Source organism: Myxine glutinosa, chromosome 5 (genome assembly GCF_964187855.1).
Source record: "Myxine glutinosa chromosome 5, kmMyxGlut1.1, whole genome shotgun sequence".
In the NCBI taxonomy this organism is placed as follows: Eukaryota; Metazoa; Chordata; class Myxini; order Myxiniformes; family Myxinidae; genus Myxine; species Myxine glutinosa.
In genome coordinates, this window is record NC_136265.1 from 154,254,838 (window position 1) to 154,277,289 (window position 22,452).

General features: G+C 46.7%; 2 protein-coding genes across 7 annotated transcripts in view; both read right to left on the minus strand.

Annotated features, from left to right (window-relative positions):
• The window catches only part of LOC137416859 (phosphofurin acidic cluster sorting protein 2), a 984,123-nt gene that overhangs the window by 585,702 nt on the left and 375,969 nt on the right, over window positions 1-22,452 (minus strand). The window lies entirely within an intron of this gene.
• Window positions 1-22,452, minus strand: part of LOC137426906 (trinucleotide repeat-containing gene 6C protein) — a 183,789-nt gene that overhangs the window by 48,095 nt on the left and 113,242 nt on the right. For all 6 annotated transcript variants that reach the window (XM_068115913.2, XM_068115915.2, XM_068115912.2 and 3 more), the window contains one exon: window positions 19,595-19,743. In XM_068115913.2, the coding sequence (XP_067972014.2) occupies window positions 19,595-19,743 (149 nt within the window). The remainder of the gene's footprint in view (window positions 1-19,594; window positions 19,744-22,452) is intronic.

A 22,452-nucleotide genomic window follows, 5' to 3' on the forward strand; every position in this document is an offset into this window, starting at 1 on the left:
TCTCTGTATTCAACAGCATTTCCATATATCTTTTCCATCTTCCTTTAATTCCATCTGGGTCGACAACGATTTGTCCCACTTCATCCTTCAAGCAACTCACCCCCATCACATCACACCTCTCTTTCGCTGTCTGCTTTGCAATCCTGAATACTGCTTTCTGACCCTCTTCCGAATCCAAGCGTTCTCCGAACATTTTCCTACATGCCTCCTGCGCCTTTGCTTCCTCTTTCTTTGCAGCCTTCCTGGCTGCCTTATAACTTTCATGCTCTGCTGTTTCTGCTCCCGTGCCCTTCGCCTTCTGCCACTCCTTGAACTTCTTCCTCTTCTCGTCAATCCTCTTTCCAACTTCATCATCTCACCACCATGTTTCCGAGTGCCTCGGTGGTCCTTTTGTCCATCCACATACCTCACCAACGGCTCCCAACAGACTAGCTTTCATTGACATCCAACCACTTTCAAGCTCAACCACATCATCCTCGACCCTACTCAGCCTCTCTTTTAATGCCTCCCTTACTGTCACCTCTGTCAACCTCCACACCTTCATTCTCGGTTGGTACTTCACCCGCCGAGCTCTCCTCGCACCTTTCACCCTTACGTCGCAGACAACCAAGTGGTGCTGTGAAACAGCCTCCTCCCCCGGGATCACCTTTGTGTCCCGGAGGTGCCCCCTATCTCACCTACGCACCATCAGGTAGTCAACGGTTGTCGTCGACCCACCTGACGTGTATGTAACAAGCTTATTATCCTCTTTCTGGAACTGAGTATTACAAATCAACAAATCAGCTCCATCAGCAAACTCCAAAATCCTTTCACCTTCTCCATTTCTCACACCATATCCGTAACCCCCATGAACTCCGTCAAAACCATCAATACTCCTTCCCACATGTCCATTTAGGTCTCCTCCTCCCACAACAACTTCCTCATCTTTCACGTTTTCCATCAGCTTCTCTATCGCACACCAGAACTTGTCCTTCTCTTCATCGCTTCGACCAACCTGCGGAGCATATCCCGAGATGACGTTCACCAAGAGCTTTCCAATCATCATTTTCACCATCATCAACCTATCACTCACTCTAGTCACACTCACCACACTGTCCACAAACTCCTCAGAAAACAGGACACCATCACCATTCACGCCCTCCAGGCACCCTTGCCACACAAACTTGTATTTCTGTCCCTGCCTACCCTTCACCATTCTCACACCACTTCCCTTCCATCTCGTCTCTTGCACACAACATATGTCCACTCTTCTTCTGACCAATACTTCCACCACTTCTCCTGATCTCCCTGTCATTGTCCCTACATTCCATGTCCCAAACCTCAGAAACCGATCTCCACTTCGGGCTGTACCCTGCCCACATGTAGTTGTAATTGTAATTGTCATGGTTCTCTTTTTGAGGCAATGTTTTTATGGCCGGATGCCCTTCCTGACGCCAACCCTCTTAGTCGCCTCTTACGACACGCAGGGATACGGCGTACCTATTCTTATCCAGGGTACACACTGGGAAACGTTTAAAACATGGAAATTCTGGGGGGTGGGTGGGGGGGGGGGGTGTCAGCATCATGGCTGCGGTTTAAACATATCTAAATAAATATTTAAACAAAACCATGAAAAACAATCTGGGAAAAGTCTCTAAGTGAGAACGTGGATTTGAGAAAGCAGGAGCAGAGGTGAAAGAAAACGAGATATAGGGGGCGGGGCACATGTCAAGACGAGGAGTCCGCACGAGACACCAGGCCGCACGAGGCGCACGAGGCGCGAACAAAGAAACGACTAATTACACACAAATTTGCAACAACTACAAAACCAAAACCAAATAGAAACACACAATAACACATACACAACAAAATACGCAGCGGAAATTTGACAAAGAAACGAACGGGAAAACACTCAAACTTTGATGCCGTGGAGAGATCGAAGCAAGCCCCGTCGCTCGAGGGACCGGAAGACCTGGTCCGGAACCGGAAGACCGAAGAAGAGAGATCATTGATGAAGACCAGAAAAAGCACAGGGCCCAAAACACTGCCTTGGGGAACTCCAGCCTGAACAGGAAGAGGAGATGAGAGAAACCCATTCAGGGCCACAAGTTGACTACGACTAGAGAGGAAGTCCGCCAGCCATGCGTGGAGATTTCCATGGATACCAAAGGAGGAGAGTTTGGTGAGCAGAGCGGGGTGCCAGACCGTATCGAAGGCACGTAATATGTCAAGGGAGACAGCTCTAATTTCCTGTTTGGCATTGAGGACCTCCATACATTGTTGAGAAAGCAGAAGCAGCATGTCCAGAGTAGAGTGACCAGGTCTGAAACCAAATTGATGATCAGAGATCAAGCCATTGGAGAAGAGGAAAGATTTCATATCTGAAGCAATGATGGATTCCATGACTTTGCTGATAATTGGGAGAAGGCTGATTGGTCTGTAGTTGCTAGGATCTGTTTTTGCACCTTTTTGTGCAAAGCGGTGATGTTGGCTGATTTCCAAGCAGATGGCAGATGACCTTGAGCAAAAGAGAGGGTGAAGAGAACAGAGAGAGGGAGTGAAAGAGCGGAAGAACAGGATTTTAAGACCCGTTGGCTGATGCCGTCAGGTCCAGTTGCAGAATCAGAGTCGAGGGTTGACAGAAACTTTTCCACCTTGTCAGGAGGAAAGGACACAGAGTCCAGGAGCAGCTGGGTACGACTGGGTACGGTGGGTACAGAGAGGGATGGGTTTGGGACACAAGATTTAGAGGCAAACACAGAGTTGAGGCATTCAGCTTTTTCACGTGCGGAGTCAGCCGTGTAGCCGTTTGAGGTGAGGGAGGGGATGGAGGGGGAACAAACACCAGAAACAGATTTGACCAGACGCCACCAGGATTTGGAAGAGGGAGACAGATAAGAGAGTTCAGTCTTGAGAACGGAGAGATATTGTTTCCTGGCTCTCCTGAGGGTGGACACACACTTGTTTCGGGCTTTGTGAAAGGAAATGAGATTTCGTTCCATTGGATTTGCTTTCCAGGAGACGAAAGCAAGTTGTTTCTGGGCAACAGCCTCACTACACCACAAGATTCCGTGTACCATGGACGGGAGGAAGGGTATGACAACTGAAGACGAGATGGGATAAATCTGTGCATGAGAGAGAGCAATTTACTTTGGAAGAATTCCCAGGATGAGTTGATGTCAGAGGCGGTAGAGATGGGAGACCAGTCCAGATGATTGATGGCTGCTTGAAGACCGTGCCAGTTGGCCTGAGTGAAATGCCAGACTCTTCGACGCTGAGGAGGCTCTCTGAGAATGGTCAGAGAGATGTCCACTTTAACAAGCACATGATCAGATGAGCCGATTGGAGCAGAAGAAGAGCAGCAGACATTTCCAGGGAAGTTCGTCATAACCAAGTCCAGAAGAGAAGATGCTCCGTTGACTGAAATCCGGGTCGGAAAATTGACAGATTTTGTCAGTCCCAGTGAGTCACAGAAGTCCTTTGCTGAAGAGCCATGGCTGGTGAGAGAGGTACCCACACCCAGCCAACTGGCATGGTGACAGTTGAAATCACCCCATATGAGGAAGAGAGAGTTGGGATGGGTAGATAGAATTTGGTCCATATTCTCAGACAGCGAGATGTAGATGGAGTCATCACTGTTTGGTGGACGGTACAACACACATATGAACAAAAGGTGGGAGCGAAGGGAAAGCCTTAGCCAAAGATATTCCTGGGGGTGAGGTGGAGAGAGGGCAGTGCAGGGTGAGTGAGGAAGAGAGTTTTTTTTATAAAGATAGCAACCCCACCTCCAGGATGAGGCTCAGGTCTATCATACCGGAGGAGGGAGTAACCTGGGAGAGATACCAAGGAATCAGAGACATCATGAAGGAGGAAAGTTTCTGTTAAGCAGATCACGTCTGGTTTGTCAGAAGCAATCTGTATGGAGAGATCAGTCAAGTTTGAGCGAAGGCCCCAGATGTTTGAGGTCCATACCGTTAATGAAGAGGAAGGGGGAGCATCGGATACAGAACAGGGGGGGGGGGGGGTAGGGTCAGATGTGGAAGAGGAGGAAGAAGAAGGGAGAGCTGTTGAAGGTGTGTCAGAGATTTCAGAATAGCTTGGAGAAAGGGAAGAATGGGGCGGACAAAAGGTTTGATGGTGATTGGGTGAGGTACAGTGAGGTGTTATTTGAGGAGGGGGAAGAGCGAGGCAGAAGGTTGGGGGAGATGAAGGTGAAAGTTGGAAGGGGGAAGAAGCGGGGAGAATGCTTTGAGGAGGAGGGGTGAGAGGGGAGTCTAGGAGGGGAGGGGTGTGGGGGGAGTTTAGGAGGGAAGGGGCAAGGGGGGAGATTTGAAAGGGATGGGTGATGGCGAAGATTTGGAGGGGAGGGGCAAGGGGGAAGATTTGAAAGAGATGGGTGATGGGGAAGATTTGGAGGGGAGGGGCAAGGGGGTAGATTTGGAGGGGAGGGGTGATGGGGAAGTTTTGGAGGGGAGGGGTGATGGGGAAGTTTTGGAGGGAAGGGGTGATGGGGAAGATTTGGAGGGCAGGGGCAAGATTTGAAAGGGATGGGTGATGGGGAAGATTTGGAGGGGAGGGGCAAGGGGGAATATTTGAAAGAGATGGGTGATGGGGAAAGATTTGGAGGGGAGGGGCGAGGGGGTAGATTTGGAGGGGAGGGGTGATGGGGAGGTTTTGGAGGGGAGGGGTGATGGGGAAGTTTTGGAGGGAAGGGGTGATGGGGAAGATTTGGAGGGGAGGGGCAAGGGGGAAGATTTGAAAGAGATGGGTGATGGGGAAGATTTGGAGGGGAGGGGCAAGGGGGTAGATTTGGAGGGGAGGGGTGATGGGGAAGTTTTGGAGGGGAGGGGTGATGGGGAAGTTTTGGAGGGAAGGGGTGATGGGGAAGATTTGGAGGGGAGGGGTGAGATTGGATTTTGAAAAGTGTACGATTAATGGGAAACGAACATTTATTGCAAAATGAGTTTCTTGAGACCTTCGAGTCAAAAATACGTTTGAGGACGCTGTAGGAGGGGTGGAGTGCAGGAGAGCATTTATTGCAAAATGAGTTTCTTGAGACCTTCGAGTCAAAAATACGTTTGAGGACGCTGAAGGAGGGGTGGAGTGCAGGAGAGTTTCGGGAATGTAGAAAAAAGGAACTGTAAGAGATGGATTTTTTTTTTGGAATGAATAGATTTGGTGAGCAAGTCGAAAGCATCATTTTTTAGAAGAAGAAGAAAAAGGTGCTATAATATACGACAGAATACAGTTCTTCAGGGGAAAGTTTAACGATTGGTGCATAGGCTCTGGGAGCCAAGTAGACTTCAGTGGGGCCCGAGGATCCTATGGAGAGGACCCGGGTAGCCCGATGCCAGAGGGGGCATTAGTGGGTAAGTGCCAGGGAGGGCCTTCCCCAGGTTAGGAGGATGCCAGGTTAGGAGGACCTTCCCCAGGTTAGGAATTTGGTCCCGAAACCCTATTTAGCGCTGTCCGGAAGGGACGTAATAGGTCTCGGGTCCTGCCAGGTCAGTAAAGACAAGGGGATTAATCCCACCTTGATAAGGAGAGAAGGCCGGCGACAGATCCACAACAATTGGTGTCAGGAGTTGGGATAGAACCCGAAGTGCGCTAAACGCACTCCAAATTACGAGCGACCAAAATTTAGTATAAGACCCAAATTTTAATTCGTGCCATGGCTAGCCAAGGCGATCGAATGCCGGTGGGGGTAGAAGAGGAGGTATCTGATGAGGAGTTAGAATCGATAACCCAGGACCCCCGGGAAGAATGGGAAGAAGAGGAGAACATTGATGAGGGGCCGGCCATAGGGGAAGAAAATGGCAGCGCCTCGCACATGGCGACGAGGGCCGCGCCCGCTGCGCAAGTGGGGGTGATGGACATACAAGCCTCCATGGCGCAATTCATGGCGCAAATACAGGCATCCATAAAAATGGAGGGGATCGAATAAATGGGAGAATGGACATCCAAGAGAATCAAATGAAAGACGGGTTAAATAAATTGGAAAACAACATGGGTGGCCAATTGAAAGAATTGGGGGACAAATCCACCCGGGACATAAAAAAAATGGGTGATCAATTGGAAGAGGTGAAAAAGGGGCTGGAAAGCAAAATGGACACCCGAGGGGAGTTAATAAAAAAGATGGGGGAGGACATGAGGCGCAGGTCGAGCGGGAAGGTCGCATTGGTACGCGACGAGGTAACGCGGTGCGAGAAACGCAGGGAGAGCCGGGTAGAGCAGAGCGCGGCTACATTGACCGAGGGGATAGAAATCGCGACTCGGGGTGTAGGAAAACCGACAGCCACCGAATTGGAAAAAGAAATTTTATCGGCGCCGGCGGTCATCGAGGAAAAAGAGATAATAGTTTAAATTGGGGCCGAAGAGCCGGCAGAGAAAGTATATGTATCACGAGAGGTCGAAATGGAATGCACTCAAAGTCTGGATTTGCATTGTGATGTCGTGCTTCCTAATAAAAATGAAGGTTTGCAGGTGCAGTTGGCGGAGAAGAGAATCCCGAAGGTGAGCAGGAGTGTGTATGGCGCGAAAGTGTTTGGCGCGAAAAGATTTTCGCGCCTGGCGGCCGCGGTTCTCCGACCGTGGGCGGTCGGGCCATCGTGCAGGGGACCGAAAGGCTCCGCGCAGAGATGGCGCCTGGAACCTTGGCCCAACAAAACCTCCTCCCCTGGATCGAAAATGCCGGACGGACCCAACCAACAGGCGACCAACCACCCGTATGCATCGCTCGGCTTTTCGAAGCCGAGCTGTGAAAATGTATTTCTGCACAGAGAGGCTGAAGTGGAGTGGACGGATAGCGATAGTGTTGGCGAATGGTACCCTGCATGGGGGAGTGGTGGTTTTGCCATTCCTCACCCGCATCATTTGGACACATGAGCAATAGATTATGGAGTGGCAGTAAAAACTAGCCGAGGGCAGGCTAGGATATTGTTAGGGATTTAGAAATGACAGTAGATGACAAGATTTAAGTAGGGACATTGGTACAGGTAGAGGGGACGTAGTTAGCTTAGCTGGATGTTAATGACGAGGGAGTGCTTAGTGTAAGGGAAGACAGGGGAGCACGAGTATTAGGGGGAGAAGTAGTTCGTTAGATGATGCTGTGTGTGTGTAGTAGTGTGGAGAAATTGTGTGTGTGGATGAGCTTGAGCAAATGAGGAATTGAATGAGAATCACTGTGTGTGGATGAGCTTGAGCAAATGAGGCATTGGTCGGGATAACCAGAGGTGGTGTATGAGTGGTGTATTGAGGACGAATGGAGTGTGTTGAAGTGAATTGACTTGCATGGTGTGCAAGTGGGGAACAGGTGTGTGAGCACAAGAGGTGTGCAAGAGAGCTTGGTGTGTGTGGGAATAAGTGGTGTGGAATGCTTGGTGGGAGATAGAAGGTGTGGAATGCATGGTGCGAAGGAGTGAATGGGGGGAGATGGACCCCTTCACGAATACCCGGGGTGGGTAGTTTAAAGCTAGGTAGAGGGCTTAGGTAAATTATTGGATATTGACACCTGTGGTGCAGGTAGTGGCAAAGAAGTGCTTGGATGGGTGCATGAGTCTGTGGAATGGCTGGGCGTGTGGGCTTTGTTGGTGCGTATTGTTATTGGAGCACTCCGCCACTGGTAGTTTGGCGGCCAGATGAGGCCGCAGGTAGGCTCTGGGAGCCAGTCAGAGTAGTGTTCAGTGGGGCCCGAGGATCCAGGAGAAGGACCCGGGTAGCCCAATTCCAGAGAGGGCATCAGAGGGGTGAGAGAGCCAGGAGGGGCCTTCCCCAATTTAGGGTAGTCGCAAGGAGCAAGGTAAGCTCGGGTGGCGACTTCAGTGGTGGAGGTGCGCAGGTAGGTAGACCTGCTGGTGGAGCCACATGACCCAGCCCCGAAATTGTGCAAAGGCACAGTAAGAAAAATTGGGGAGTGAGACCCAAATTTGGAAGGCACCAGGTGGTCAATGGGAATTTGGTTTTTAGAACCGCATCGTTTAAAGATGCCGATTGGCAGGGCATGACCCCGGGTTAGTTTAAAAGTTAATGTAACTAGTGTAGCTAGGATGAGGAAGCCCTTCATGCCATCCACATTCATTCACCAGGATGACAAAGTTCCGCACCAGCACCACGACTCTGTGAAACTGATTTGAGTAAGTGAGACGCATCTCGACGTGATGTGACATTGTGTGTTTATTCCATCTCTTCCTTCTTGGGAGAGATTGGAAGACAAATTTGGCTTAGAGGGGGATATGGGAGACAAGACGTAGTGACAGATTTGTAAATTGTAAATACAGGGAAGGGCAAGGGTAGTGTAAGCTGACATGGGGGGGGGGGGGGGTACGGACGGTTAGGGACGAGCTTGCTCTGCTCGCTCTTCCGCGCCCCTCATGCTGCACTACCTTGATGATGTATTGATGTGTACCCTTGCGCCCTTTCCTTTGCTAACTGTGCTTTGTCTCTCCTCCCCACCCATGGACCCACTTTGGAGGAGTTGTGCAGCAACCTCGAACTGTGCGGCTGCACTTTGCTACACCTATGCGGCTGCACCTGGTTATACCTGTGCAGCATGCCTGCTGCATGTTGCTACTCCTGTGCAGATGAACGGCGCCATACTTTGCTGCCGTATTCTTTATTCTAACTTTGCTGGACATGCACAGACACTTTGCTGCACCACATTACACCTGGACCACACGTTTTGTGGCTTTACACTTTGCTGAGCAGTCATTTGCTGCAAACTTACCTTTCATCTTCGGACCACGTATTTTGAGTGGCATCAATGTCACGCAGTTGGACCACATAAGGTTGGCCCTGCTGGCAAATAAAAACGAACACGGGTTCTTGTACATTTTATTCTGGTGGGCCAGGAAAGAAGAACTAAGTTTTTATTGCACACAGAAGATGAAGAAGAAGATGCGGCCCAGCAGCAAATGGTGACCTTTTTGAACTGTGCATTGACGAATGTGTTTTGGTGTATTGGTGCATTGCTGTGCTTTTTCTCCCCTCCAATCTTCTTTCCAAAAAGAACAGGTCCTGGGTTATAGAGTTGTAAATAAGGTTAGGTTTTGTGATTGTAAATAAGATGCTACCCACCGGCTTTATGTGTAGTTTGAGAATTAATTCCGCAATTCGGTTAATTGTGGGTGCGAGTCTGTTAGTTAGTTACACAACGCAGTAGGTGGGACATATTTAGTGTTGTAAAACTGTCGCATACACGGGTTAGAGTAAATGTTAGAGGGGAACCACATCTAAGTGTCACATGTAATTAAAAACTAGTCCCAAGTCTTTCTCAAAACCGGTTGTTCACACTTGTGTGGGTTCGACTCGGGGACGAGTCTGACGAGGGAGGGGGGCAGTGCTGCGGTTTTGAGATTTGTACAGTAAAGTTAATAAAGGTTAAAGGTTTGCCCCCCATTGTTAGTCACACGAGCAACATATAGGCCCATTTGTAGCATTGTTATGTCTTCGTATGTGTAATATGAATGAATGAATGATCGTTTTAAGGCCATTTTCCCCGCTAGAGCGGGGGTTAGCCTTGCGGGCCCCATGACAATCATGGTTCCCTGTTTTGAGGCAATGTTTTTATGGCCGGATGCCCTTCCTGACGCCAACCCTTGGTCACGCTCTTAGGATGCGCAGGGATACGGTGTACCTATTCTAAATCGGGGTACACACGGGGTACACAATCGGGGTACACATAATATGTGTAAGAATAGGCCATTTCCCCTCTTAGTACCTGCGTTGTGTAAAGACAGGAGAATAGGCCCTACAATCATTTTGCATACACCTCCATTCTACCTCTATGGGTGCAATCCATCCCGCGTCCCATTTTGGCTGTCCCCTAGTCAAGTTAACACGAGGCAGGGCCTCAAAAGGTGAAGGAGGGCTGAGCTCGGCGCGGCAGCAGTGTAACTCGAGTGTAAGAATGAACCAGCCAATCAGAGCTCGAGCGGCATGGCGTGAGAGGGCGTGGTGAAGAGCGTCTGGTGAGTTCTATATATATTATATATATAATAATAATAATAATTCATTTATTTTGTATAGCGCTTTTCCAGAAGCCCAAAGGCGCTTTGCACACTGCGCCGCTTTAGCGCATCTGGTACAAGAATCTGGTAGCGTGACACACATATGTATATATATATATATATATATATATATATATATATATATATATATATATATATATATATATATACATACATACATATATATATATATATATATATATATATATATATATATATATATATATATATATATATATATATATATGTGTCACGCTACCAGATTCTTGTACCAGATGCGCTAAAGCGGCGCAGTGTGTTTCACCGTTTTCGCTTCCGGATTGATCGTTTATCAGCAATAAAGTTCCGTAAATATACCTTTATTGGACACAGTTTCGTCTTATATTTCACCCATCGACGGAAAAATATACGATCTTTCGTTCTATGACAGTGGCATTACCTGTTATGACCATTGAAGCCTGAATTTTGCTTCGGACCCGACGGTCATTTTCTGCGATTCCGCGGCAACAGTCGCCTGGTGGCACGATAGTCGCTACACGTGTTTGTTTAGATAATGATTAATGATACTGATAATGAATAATACTGACACGTGACTGATAATGATTGAGACAGTCATCATAGTTTGTGCAATTGATAAGACCTGTACATGCTGCTCAGTGCTGTGCATCCAGTGTGCATGATATTTTATTCATATACTGGACAAAGAATATCGTTTACTGAACAATGCTGTACTTGTATGTACTTTGTGAATTAGGCTCACAAGATAATGACTTGACCTTTGAATCACACTTCTGGCTGCCAACTTAATATCCCGTGGGGGTTTTCAAGTGTAAGTGGTATGATGCCACATGCATTTCTTGTCCTTCATGGATAAGTCAAGCCTAGTGTACATACGTCTTGTAAATGGGGCTTCACCAAACGTGTGTGTGAAAATTCTATACATGGAGGCCTACTCGTCATTTTGCCTTGATATTTTGGCATGACAGCTTGGGCTAGCGTTCAGATGGCGAGCGATGATTTACAGTATTGTGTACAGTTGCAATGCAGATTATGCTTGAAGATTCAATGCAGATTATGCTAAACATAATAAATACAGCAGTATTAGAAGAAACATGTGCGTGTTTGTTTCCCATAAATTCCAATTAAAATCAGTGCTGGTCACAACTTCTTTGCTAGGAAAAAAGTGAAAAATACAGAATATTGGCAGGGTGCTAAAAAAATAATTGGCACTCGGCCAATAACTCTTATGGTACTTTTATTTACTTTACTTGTCCAACATCATGCTTGAAAAAAACCTTTAAACCCTAGAAATGGATTCTGATTGTAAATTACTGGTTGGTATTTTTTGCGAAATTTTCTAGATTTCCTGGCATGAAAAGTTGAAAAACTTGACATTTTGGGGAACACATGAATATTTAAATTTTTGTTTTAATGAATTTGTAATTGCCCAATTTGACCAACCCTGCTATTTTATGAAGGTACAGGGTTGGTACTTTAATGCTGCAGGTATAACTCGAAATCCATAATTTGAGCATCTGGTACAAGAATCTGTCTGGTAGCGTGACACAATTATATATATACAGTGAAACCTTGACTTACGAGTGCACCAACTTACGAGTTTTCCGAGATACGAGCCGTCGCTCGGGCGGTTTTTTGCTTTGAGATGCGAGCCGAGATCTGAGTTACGAGCTTACGCCACCCGCCACCAGGTGGGTTCCGGTCACATGGTTATCTTGCCATGCAAGCATCTCTGCCGTATATCGCTGCTGCTTTGTTTTCGCATTTTGGTTAATTTTGGAAAATTTCTTAGTTTTAACCATGGGTCCTAAGAAATTGAGTGGCAAGGGCAGTACTGAGAAGAAGAAGAGGATGATGTGCTTGGATATAAAACACGCAATCGTCGAAAAACATGAGCGAGGTGTGCGTGTTGTCGACTTGGCGAGGCAGTACGATCGTAGTACTTCTACGATATGTACGATTTTGAAGCAGAAGGAGTCGATAAAGGCTATAACGCCAGCCAAGGGCGTTAAGATTATTTCAAAGCTCCGGACCTCTATCCATGAAGAGATGGAGAATTTTCGAAACATTTTGAAAGGGAGGAAGAAACAAACCTCGTTGGACAGGTTTTTATTGAAACGCCCTGCAAGTGAAAGCGAGGAAAGTGTGGCGAAAAGGGCAAAAGTTATCTCCTCCACCTCCGCCAGCATCTTCGTCTGATCTTCAAGGTAAATACACTGTAGCGCGATGCTGCGCGCACTAATGCTTACGCAAGGAGCAAGCGGACAACGCGGTTCATACAAGTCTTTATTCAAACTGCAGCACTAAGCTGCTCAAGGCTGCGCGCCCCGTCTATATCCTGAGGCCACGCCTCTCTCCCCGGCGTGGCCCACCCCCACTTGGTGTGCGGGGTGATGTCACCACATCAGTGCTTTCGTGTCCGCCACAACACTTAATAAAATCAGTTTATTTCTTTACATTGAAGGAGTCTGGACTCCAGCAGAATACGGATAAAAGGATGGCAAGGCACAAACTCGTCCGAGAAGATGTTTATTCGTAAAACCAACTCGGGAACACTAAAAAGCCCGTTTATCGGGCTGCCTTATAAAGCAAAACCAAAAACCCAAACCGATACCGAAAGCCACGCCTCTCAAGCGAGGCGTGCTTCGGTGGTCACGTGATCCACAGGTGTAGCTCATTATACCCGCACACGCGGGACGCTTTGGCGGTCACGTGACCAGCCACTCTGGCGCCGGGGATCCCCGCCGGTGACGTCACCGGCTGGAGCAAGGAGATTCTGATGCCGGTCTTGCTTGGGGGACCCATGGGTCGCTACAACATTCTCTTTTATTATGAACAGTATATACGAGGTCGTGCTTGTTTATACATTATTTGTTATTTATAAAGTACATTTTTCTTATTTAAAAACACGTAACAAAAAAAATTGGTGTGGTTTTTTGGGGGCTGGAACGGATTAATAGCATTTCAATGCCTTTTAATGGGGAAATTTAATTTGAGAAACGAGCAAATTGAGTTACGAGCTCGGTCACAGAACTAATTAAACTCGTAAGTCAAGGTTTCACTGTATATATATATTCAGTATATATATAGTGGTCCTGGATGGTCCACTGATTCCAGTGTCCTGACTGCCATTGACGGTGCTCTCTGGCCCACTGCAATCGGTGCTGGCGGTGTTGTCTGGTCAGGCGTGGCTTTCTCAGGGGACGCCTGGCACGATAGCCTGCTTGAACCAGTCGTTGGTTGACTACCCTTCTGGACACAGGCACATTTGTCAGTTGCTGCCACTCAGCCCTAACCCGATTAGCTGACTTGGTACGGTCATTGCGGACTAACCGGTGCAGCTGGCGATCATCCCTCCTTGTGGTTCTGCGGGGACGTACTGGACTCGGTATTGGAGTAGGGACACCCCTCTGAGCATTTCGTTTCAGGATCTTTGACACCTGACCTTGAGGAATGCCATACTGCCGAGCAATAGCACGCTGTTTCATGCCGGAATTTCATAAAGCCACCACCCCATGACAATCAGCATTGTCGAGTTGACGGACCATCTCCAGAGGAAGCGGCAATAACTTTTGTAGACGGGCAGCAGTTGTTTTCCACTAATACAGAACACAACAACCCTTATATACCCGATTGTGAAGCCAATCGTCAAATGTACCTGTCCGTACATTTTGTCACGCCACCTGTGATATAATCCTGTTATTGACTTCTTGCTGTGACAGACAATCAGTGACATGGTTCTTTCAACAAAGAAATCACCGAAGCATAAAATAAACTCACTGGATTGATATACTGAGTTCAGAAAGTAAACCCAAATCAAGAAGAAAAAAAAAATTCCATATTAAATGCCAAGTCTGTATATATATATCCTTTTAAATCGTTGACGTTGGTGAAGTCAGGTTTTAAAGTTGGTTTTGGTTTTAAAGACGTTGGTGAAGTGGTTCTCTCTTTGTGTTTGATGAGAAGGCTTGGCCATTTTTGTGCGGGCGCAGGAGAGGGTTTCTACTGCGGCGATTGAAAAGGAGTTTCAATTATTGTTGGCTCACAAGGAAGCTGAAGGCCACGTGTGCTTGCTGGCCAGGAGTTGAGAGGAGGACGTTTTTGGCTGCTGCTTCACATGATTGACTGACGCCATTTTGGGGCACTTTGACACACGGTCCTTTCGTCAACCAACCTCACCAGTTTCAACAGCCGCCAAGCTCACCAAAGTACTTGTTGGGATGCCAAAGCTGAGTCGGCTAAAAGAAACATTTTATTTTATTTCATTTTCCCCTGTGTGTTTGTACTTGCGACTGATGGAGACGTCTCACAGTAAAGAATATTAGTTTTACCTCAGCATTCATTTTATTATTTGATCTACTTTCATTAAATGTGCTGTGTTGCATTTTTAATTTGTTGTGTTCATTGTGGGTTCCGGATTAAACCTGTGTGCTCTGTTCAGGTAAGCGCTTCATTTCCTCAACCCGTGCACGACAAACCAACCGCCAATTTCGGCTACTGCCTCAGAATTAAGGAATGTTTTGGCTATTCATCATCGGCTCTGGACGGGACAAAAACAAACAAACAAACAAACAAACAAACAAAACACACACACACACACACACACACACACTGTACAAGCTATACGCTAATATATATATGCTGTATATATGTGTTTCTATCCTGTATAAGCCCTGGAATATAAAGACGTGATACAACTTGCAGAATGTCAAATGCATGAACCGTATTGATGACATGGTCTTCAGCTGCCGAGTCTCCAGATAAATTTTGACTTGAATTTACTGCCTTAGCTTGTGGTCGAACAAATATTGCCTGTCTGCTCCAATTTAGTGGGGATCAGGACCAAGCTTCCTCTATGCAGTTGCACACTGACAGCCAGTAATACATCACGGACAGTCTCATCACCTTGGGCCGGGTGATGTGTGCCATACACTTTATCACCTGCAATAGATATATATATATTCATTTATTCTGGAAAAGGAACCTCACTGTTGGTGAAGGTATTTTAGATTGTAAGGTAGTGGAAAAGGAAGTTTTAATCAGTCCTATTTGATGAATTAAACAATACAATTTCCCCAAAAATGTGTGTGTCATAACGTTGGAGTACTCAGCTAACTGAAAGTGGTCGTACTTCATATTTCTGTATCAATTTGATGAAGAAGTTTTTTATTGTGACCTTGACCTTCCTCATGTGAAAATAACTTTGCACGGCAAACTTGTAGCAAACGTGCATGCACAGTAAGTTCTCTGGTAATATGGTACAGCTCATTAGTAAGTTTGAGGCAACCGTGCACATGCAGTCCAAGCTTCGCCCCTATCAAGCATTTTATTATTATAGACAGATAATACAATGATATGTGGAGCTCTGAACGAAATACAATTGTAGTAAACCTGAATTCCTAAAAGTGCAGAAATAATTTGCAATTCTTCTCTAAGAGGAGGCAACTTGGAATCCACATTTTATCATACGAGCAACGGTACCCGCCCCTAAGGCCGGGACTTCAATTTGGAGGAGCGATTTATATAAACATCCGTTAAATATCACATGCAAATCATCAAAATCTAAACAGTATTTTTAGAATTTCAATGAAAAAAACCCACATCACTGTTCATATCGGTAAATATGGAGAAGAGGAAGAAGTTGTTTCTTGGGTTTGTTGATCTGGAGAAAGCATTCGATAGGGTTCCACACGAAGTATTGACATGGGCATTGAGGAAGTTAGAAGTGGAGGAATGGTTGATCAGAGTAGTGATGGCAATGTACAAAAGAGCGCGCACAGCTGTAAGGACGAAGGACGGGAACAGTGGTGAGTTTGAGGTGAAGGTGGGAGTGCATCAGGGGTCGGTACTAAGTCCACTACTATTTGTAGCTGTGATGGAGGTGCTGGCTCAGAACGTAAAGGAGGGTTTACAATGGGAATTGTTGTATGCAGATGATCTGGTGTTGATTGCGGAAAGTATGGATGGACTGAAGGAAAAGCTGAACAAGTGGAAGAAATGTATGGAGACAAAAGGGCTGAAGGTGAATATAGGAAAGACGAAGGTGATGGCAAGTGGTAAAGCATGTGGTGAGGTGGAAAGAACTGGGAAGTGGCCATGTGCTGTGTGCAGGAAGGGTGTCGGAGTGAACTCCATTCAATGTACAATGTGCGCTGAGTGGGTTCATCAAAAATGTAGTGGTCTGAGAGGGTCATTAACCAGTGTGGCAGCTACATTCAAATGTAAGGTGTGCACAGAGGGAGCTGCAGATGGAGGAAATGTTGAGTTGGATCTTGGAGACGGCGTGAAGCTGGAAGGTGTGAAAACATTTTGCTACCTCGGAGACATGCTGAATGGAGAAGGTGGATCAGACACGGCAACGGTTGCTCGAGTGAGATGTGCATGGGAGAAGTTTCGGGAACTGAGTGGTGTGCTGATGAGGAGGGGAGTGTCGTTGAAGCTGAAGGGAAAGGTGTATGCTGCATGTGTGAGAAGTGTTATAATTTATGGGAGCGAGACATAGGTCATGAATGTAGAGCAGCAACGAAGGCTGGAAAGGGTGAAAATGCGAATGGTTCGGTGGATGTGCGGAGTATCGTTGAGAGAGAGGAAGACAAATGATAAATTGCGAAAGATGATGGGAATAGAGCCTGTGATTGATGCTATGAAGAGGAACAGGTTGAGATGGTTTGGTCATGTGTTGAGGAAGGATGAAAGTGACTGGTTGAGAAGAGTGATGGAAATTAATGTAGAAGGAAGTAGAGGACAGGGAAGACCGAGAAAGACTTGGCTAAAGATGGTGAAAGAAGAAATGCGGGCAAGGGGGTTAACAAGGAGAGATGCAGAAAATAGGGCAAAATGGAGAAGATTGTCATGGGGACCGCAAGGCTAACCCCCGCTCTAGCATGGAAAATGGCCTTAAAATGAATGTTGTTGTTGTTTGTTGTTGTTCATATCGGTAAATATTATTCCATCGTGTTACCAATCGTGATTTCAACTGTTGATATCAACTGTTGATATCACGATTTGAAACACGATGGAATAATATTTACCGATATGAACAGTGATGTGGTTTTTTAAATTGAAATTCTAAAAATACTGTTTAGATTTTGATGATTTGCGTGTGATATTTAACGGATGTTTATATAAATCGCGCCTCCCAATTGAAGCCCCGCCCTTATGGCGGGTACCGTTGCTCGCAATATATAATGGAGATACAACAATTTTTACCGCTTTGCTTTGAAGAACGGGAATGAAGGGGGAGGAGCGTGTTAATATGTCTGGTTGAAGGCTTTGGGCTGTGAGGGGGTTTGAAGCCAGATTTTAATCTTACAGCCGCCATATTGGTGCTCACCATCACTGCAATGCGAAGCGAAAGACGCGTCAGAGCTGTCACATTCACAACCGCTATGTCGTATGTACTCCCGATACGTGTTTCCTTCATTGTAAAAACTACCAAATCAACAGTTAAAAAGATTTTGAGCCGATAGTTGTTACGGCCTTGGCAAGATCGATGGAGACAGCGATCTGTTAGCGTATACACCGCCCAAATAGCTATGTGGAATTCTCTCATGTAGAGATAAAACGTCGTTTGAACTTTGGCCGAGGTCATTATTTACTTTTAATGATGTTTATATACGAATCAAAAGAAGATAATTGGTTTTGGGTCGTCCTTTCCGCATATCTCGTGGGATTGTGAGTTGGAGAGACGGCTGTGATGGCGGGGAGGGGGTTGGATTTCTCTCAAGCAGGGATTCAACCCGTGTCCTTATAAAAGGTCTTTGTCCGAGGTCACCGAGTCCGATCGGTGCAGTCGTGCAGCGATCGGTGCAGCCGTTTGTGCAGCACAAAAACTACCAAATCAACAGTTAAAAGGATTTTGAGCCGATAGCTGTTACGGCCTTGGCAAGATCGATGGAGACAGCGATCTGTTGGCGTATACACCGCCCAAATAGCGATGTGGAATTCTCTCGTGATCCACCATGCGGCGACCCGGGTTACCGTGGTAACCCGGGTTACGCCGTGACACCGCCATATTGATTAACCCGGGTTACCTCGTGAGATACGGCAATTCTCAAATCAGGGCCATTAAACAGTAACCCGTTCTCTCGTGAAGGCTAAAATGACCCGAAACATCCACACTGGGCATGCAGTTCTTCAATAAAGTTTGTTTAGATGTGATACCAAATTCAACACTCAAAACCAATTAGTGGCCCTGGAAAAAGATCATAACACACATTTTAAACGTTGTATATTAAAAGTTGTAATAAGAGGTGAGAAGGATAGACCTAGTTCTGCTGTGTATTGCATGGAAACGTGCTTGTTCTTGCCAAAAAGTATGGGTACACAAAGGATTTTCCTATCACACGAACCCGGGTTACACTCCCCCTCAAATGAATTAATTAATTATGTAAAATGGTGAAAAATCACGGGGCAACCCGGGTCACCGCGTGGTGTATCATGCAGAGATTAAACGTCGTTTGAACTTTGGCCAAGGTCATTATTTACTTTTAATGATGTTTATATACGAATCGAAAAGAAGATAATTGGTTTTTGGTCATCCTTACTGCATATCTCGTGGGATTGTGAGTTGGAGAGACGGCCATGATGGCGGTTGAGGGGGATGGAATTCTCTCAAGCAGGGATTCAACCCGTGTCCTTATAAAAGGTCTTTGTCCGAGGGCACCGAGTCCGATCGGTGCAGCCGTGCAGCGATCGGTGCAGCCGTTTGTGCGGCACCCGGGAAAACAACATCGTCACAATGAAAACATCGTCACAATGAATGTTATGCGAACGCGAATGTTATGCGGGAGTCCAAACCTGAGAATGTTGGAGACCAAAACTGAAATTGGAAAAACTAAATAGCCTATTTTACTCCTGGAGATCCCAGGATTACCCATCCAAAATATCGTTTTGATCGGTTCAGCTGTTTTTGCGGTACCTTCGAACGGACAGACAGACGGACATTTGGTGAATTATAGTAAGATTTGGTGCAAATTCAAATTACTGATTGCATGCACCTTCTCCTTTAATGTCCACAATTATTCACACATTATTGTGGGGTTGGGTGATGCAAGTTTGGCCTAAGTCTCTTCAGGAATCGCCTGCTCAGGCCTGACATTCGACTAAGGGTCGGGCAGGAATCTTGAATTTGGCAATGGTGTTGGCGATAGCTCGCCTACTCTTTGTGAAGGAGACCGTGGGATCTTTAACGTCCACCGACTAATGCTGGCAGATGGGACACCCAGTTTAACGTCCATCCAAGGAACGACAAACACATTGATGATTCACCCTGCCTGTGAAACACCGGAATGACAGTTTATAGCTGGACCGAAATTCGAATCTAGGCTAGACAGCTTAGAGAAGAGTGTGACTTATTGCACACAGTATGTATGTACATGGAGACACTAACTCGTTTTCAATTGTAACTAAGAAGCTCAAACTGGGAGCTTGAGGTGAATTTTGGAGAGGTCAACAATAGAACATGCAAATGAGGTATTCGGTTAACCAATGCAAGTCATTGATATGAGAGGGAAGATATCAGCTTAAGACAATAAATCAACTTATAGGGGAACGAAACTCGATCGAAACATGAAACTAGTTGTCCCTCTGACCTTGGGTGGCAGTCTTCTGTTGTGCCTCGCCCTGTCCTGAATGGCTGCACTATGATTCCAAATGCCATTATCATTGTCATCCTCCCAACCTCGACACTGCGGCATCCTCTCTTCTGCACCACTGGGCCAACCGTCTTGCATAGATTTCCCTGGGAAGAACACACAAGGAAGATCAAAGGTGACATACTGAAGGGTGAAGATACTATCCTCTTTACAAATGAAGAAAAGCCTCCTGATTTAATACAACATGCTATTACACTTTCAGCAAGGATTTTCAATGCCAGCTGTGATGTTTTTACGAAACTCATCAACTTAACTTGTTTACCTGGTCACACAACTGATGCAAATATTGAAATGGACAGGATGCCTATAAAGTTGGGAATTGGTTTATTTACTACACACAAACATTCTCTCCTTTCCAGTGACCAACGATGAGTGATCACGAAATGTTCAGCATGGAGGGCAAGATGCTCATTGATGTACTAGCGCATGAAGAACCACCTGAAAGCCCCGGATGCAACACTCACATTTGGACGAATCCATATTAGAACATGATAAAATGCTAAAAATAAGATTCGCTTTAAAGTGCAAGTTAATGCTGAAATGACTGAGTTTGATATCTAACCATCCAAAACAAATGAATTCTGTTACGTGGTCCTCCCGGTGACTACCTGGTCTCGGTGACCCCCAGACCGTGAGAGGAACCCCGCCAGAAAGATATATGATTTATACGCTTTCGTAACGCAATCAATATGAATTCCAGTCAATAAGAAACCCCACACCAAGGATCGGGATTAATCAATAATATATTCCCAATCAATCAACAACAATCAACAATATTACTAAGATGGCCATCTCATATATTTCCCCCCCTTTACCCCACTCACTGCACCCTCAATGGTCACTGTCCCTCACAATGTCTCTGGGCCCCTCCAGACCAAGGTGAAGGTCGACTTCTCCGCACATGGGCGGTTGAACGGACCCCTGGCTGACGTGCTCCAAACGTGCACGTCCCGTACCGGGAACGGCTGCTGCAGCGGACACCTCCTCGGGACGCCACCGGGGTCGGAGCCCGTGATCGCAGCCTCTGGGCTGTGAACGGCTCGCAAAGCGCGCGAGGCCCAAGGTGCGACCCGTACACGCCCTCGGAGGCGTCGAGGCGAACCGTGCCGGACGCTTGGTTCCTTCCAGGAACCCACGGCAACCTGACACGTACCAGGCAATCACCCCGCGCAGGTAACTCCTCTCGCCAGACGGGCTTTTCAAACTCAGCGTTCCAAAGCAGGTAAAGATCGACTCGGCTCGCGTCGGAGCTGGTCGAGGATCAAGATGGCCGCTTCTCTCCCGACCTTGTCTTTTTTCTTCTTCCGGTTCACTATCCCGTTTCCGGTCTCCTGTTATCAGGAGCGCTTCTAACCATTTAACCACAACAACCTTTAATAGAATAAACATAAATAAGCAATGACCTGAATAGTAATTCACATAAATCCGGAATCCGTAACACTCCCCCCCTTCAAGAAAGAAAGTTTGAACCCAGCGAAAACTTTCTTTGCAGGCCAACTTTGATAAACAAACAAGATAACTCACACCCCAAATCATCAGTTCCCCCGGGCACAATTATCACATCTCAAAAACAAAGCAACAAGATTTCACAGAACCCCCAGAGATTCCAAAGGTAATTCACTCTGGACCAAGCGTCAACACTTCTAGTTTCTCTTGAATGCCGGTTAAGGGGTGGTGACCAAAACCCCAAAGTTAAACAACTCGATAACACTTTTTCGGGAGGCCAAGCTGAGTATACACTACATGGACGCCTTAAGGAATGTGGAGTTCACGGTTAGTCCGGGGAGGAAAGTTCATTACATGGACGCCTTTAAGAACGTAGAGTTCACGGTTAGTCCGTGCAGGAAAGTTCACTACCTGGACGCCTTTAAGAACGTGGCGTTCACGGTTAGTCCGTGTAGGTGCCCAGGCTCGGCGGCTCCGCCGTATATAGTGCTTCAACTTCTCCGGACTCCTAACAGTTACGGTGGGACCACTTGACCCAGTAGTCACCTGACTGGCGGTCTCCGTCTCGGCCAGTGCTCTGACAATCATTCTTTCGGGGGATGCCGTAACTCTGGGAGCCTCCATAGTAATATCGGCTGCTGCCAACACCAAAACTACCGCCAAGTTGTCCTCTTCTGTAGACCTCTCGACGCCTACGAAATGCGTTCCCTACTGTTATGGTCCGACCCTCCAAATCCTTACCATTCCAATTCTTCTCTGCCTCTCTGGCGTCTTTTGTGCTTGCAAACGTGACAAAGCCGAACCCTCTTGACCGTTGCGTTTCCCTGTCTTTTACCAACCGCACTTCCACCAGCGGCCCATATCTGTTGAAGACAGAGGTCAGAACTTCTTCCTCTGTTTTGAAGTTCAGTCCCCCTACAAATAACTTGGTACTTTTGTCACCCTCCCGAGCTGGTGTGGTGTTATTTTCCCTGCTGGGCTCTTTACCAACCCTCGGGTTACCATAAACTTGACCCCCGGCCAAATCATTCCCGATAACCACAGATACTCCCTCTACAGGAAGCGTGGCTTGTAAACCGACGGTGACTGGTCCTGACACCAAATCGGATTCCAAATGGATGACATGAAGTGGGGCACTAACACAGCCACCGATCCCTTGTAACTGAACACTATCCCCAGTTGCTGTACTCTTTGACAATGGCAAAATGCCCTCAAGCATTAAGGATTGATGGGCTCCTGTGTCCCTCAATACCCTAACAGGTCTTGGGTTAGTCAAGTCTCCCTCTAGTGAGACAAACCCCTCATAAATAAATGGTTGGTAACTCTTCTGTGGGCGATTTCTTATGTTT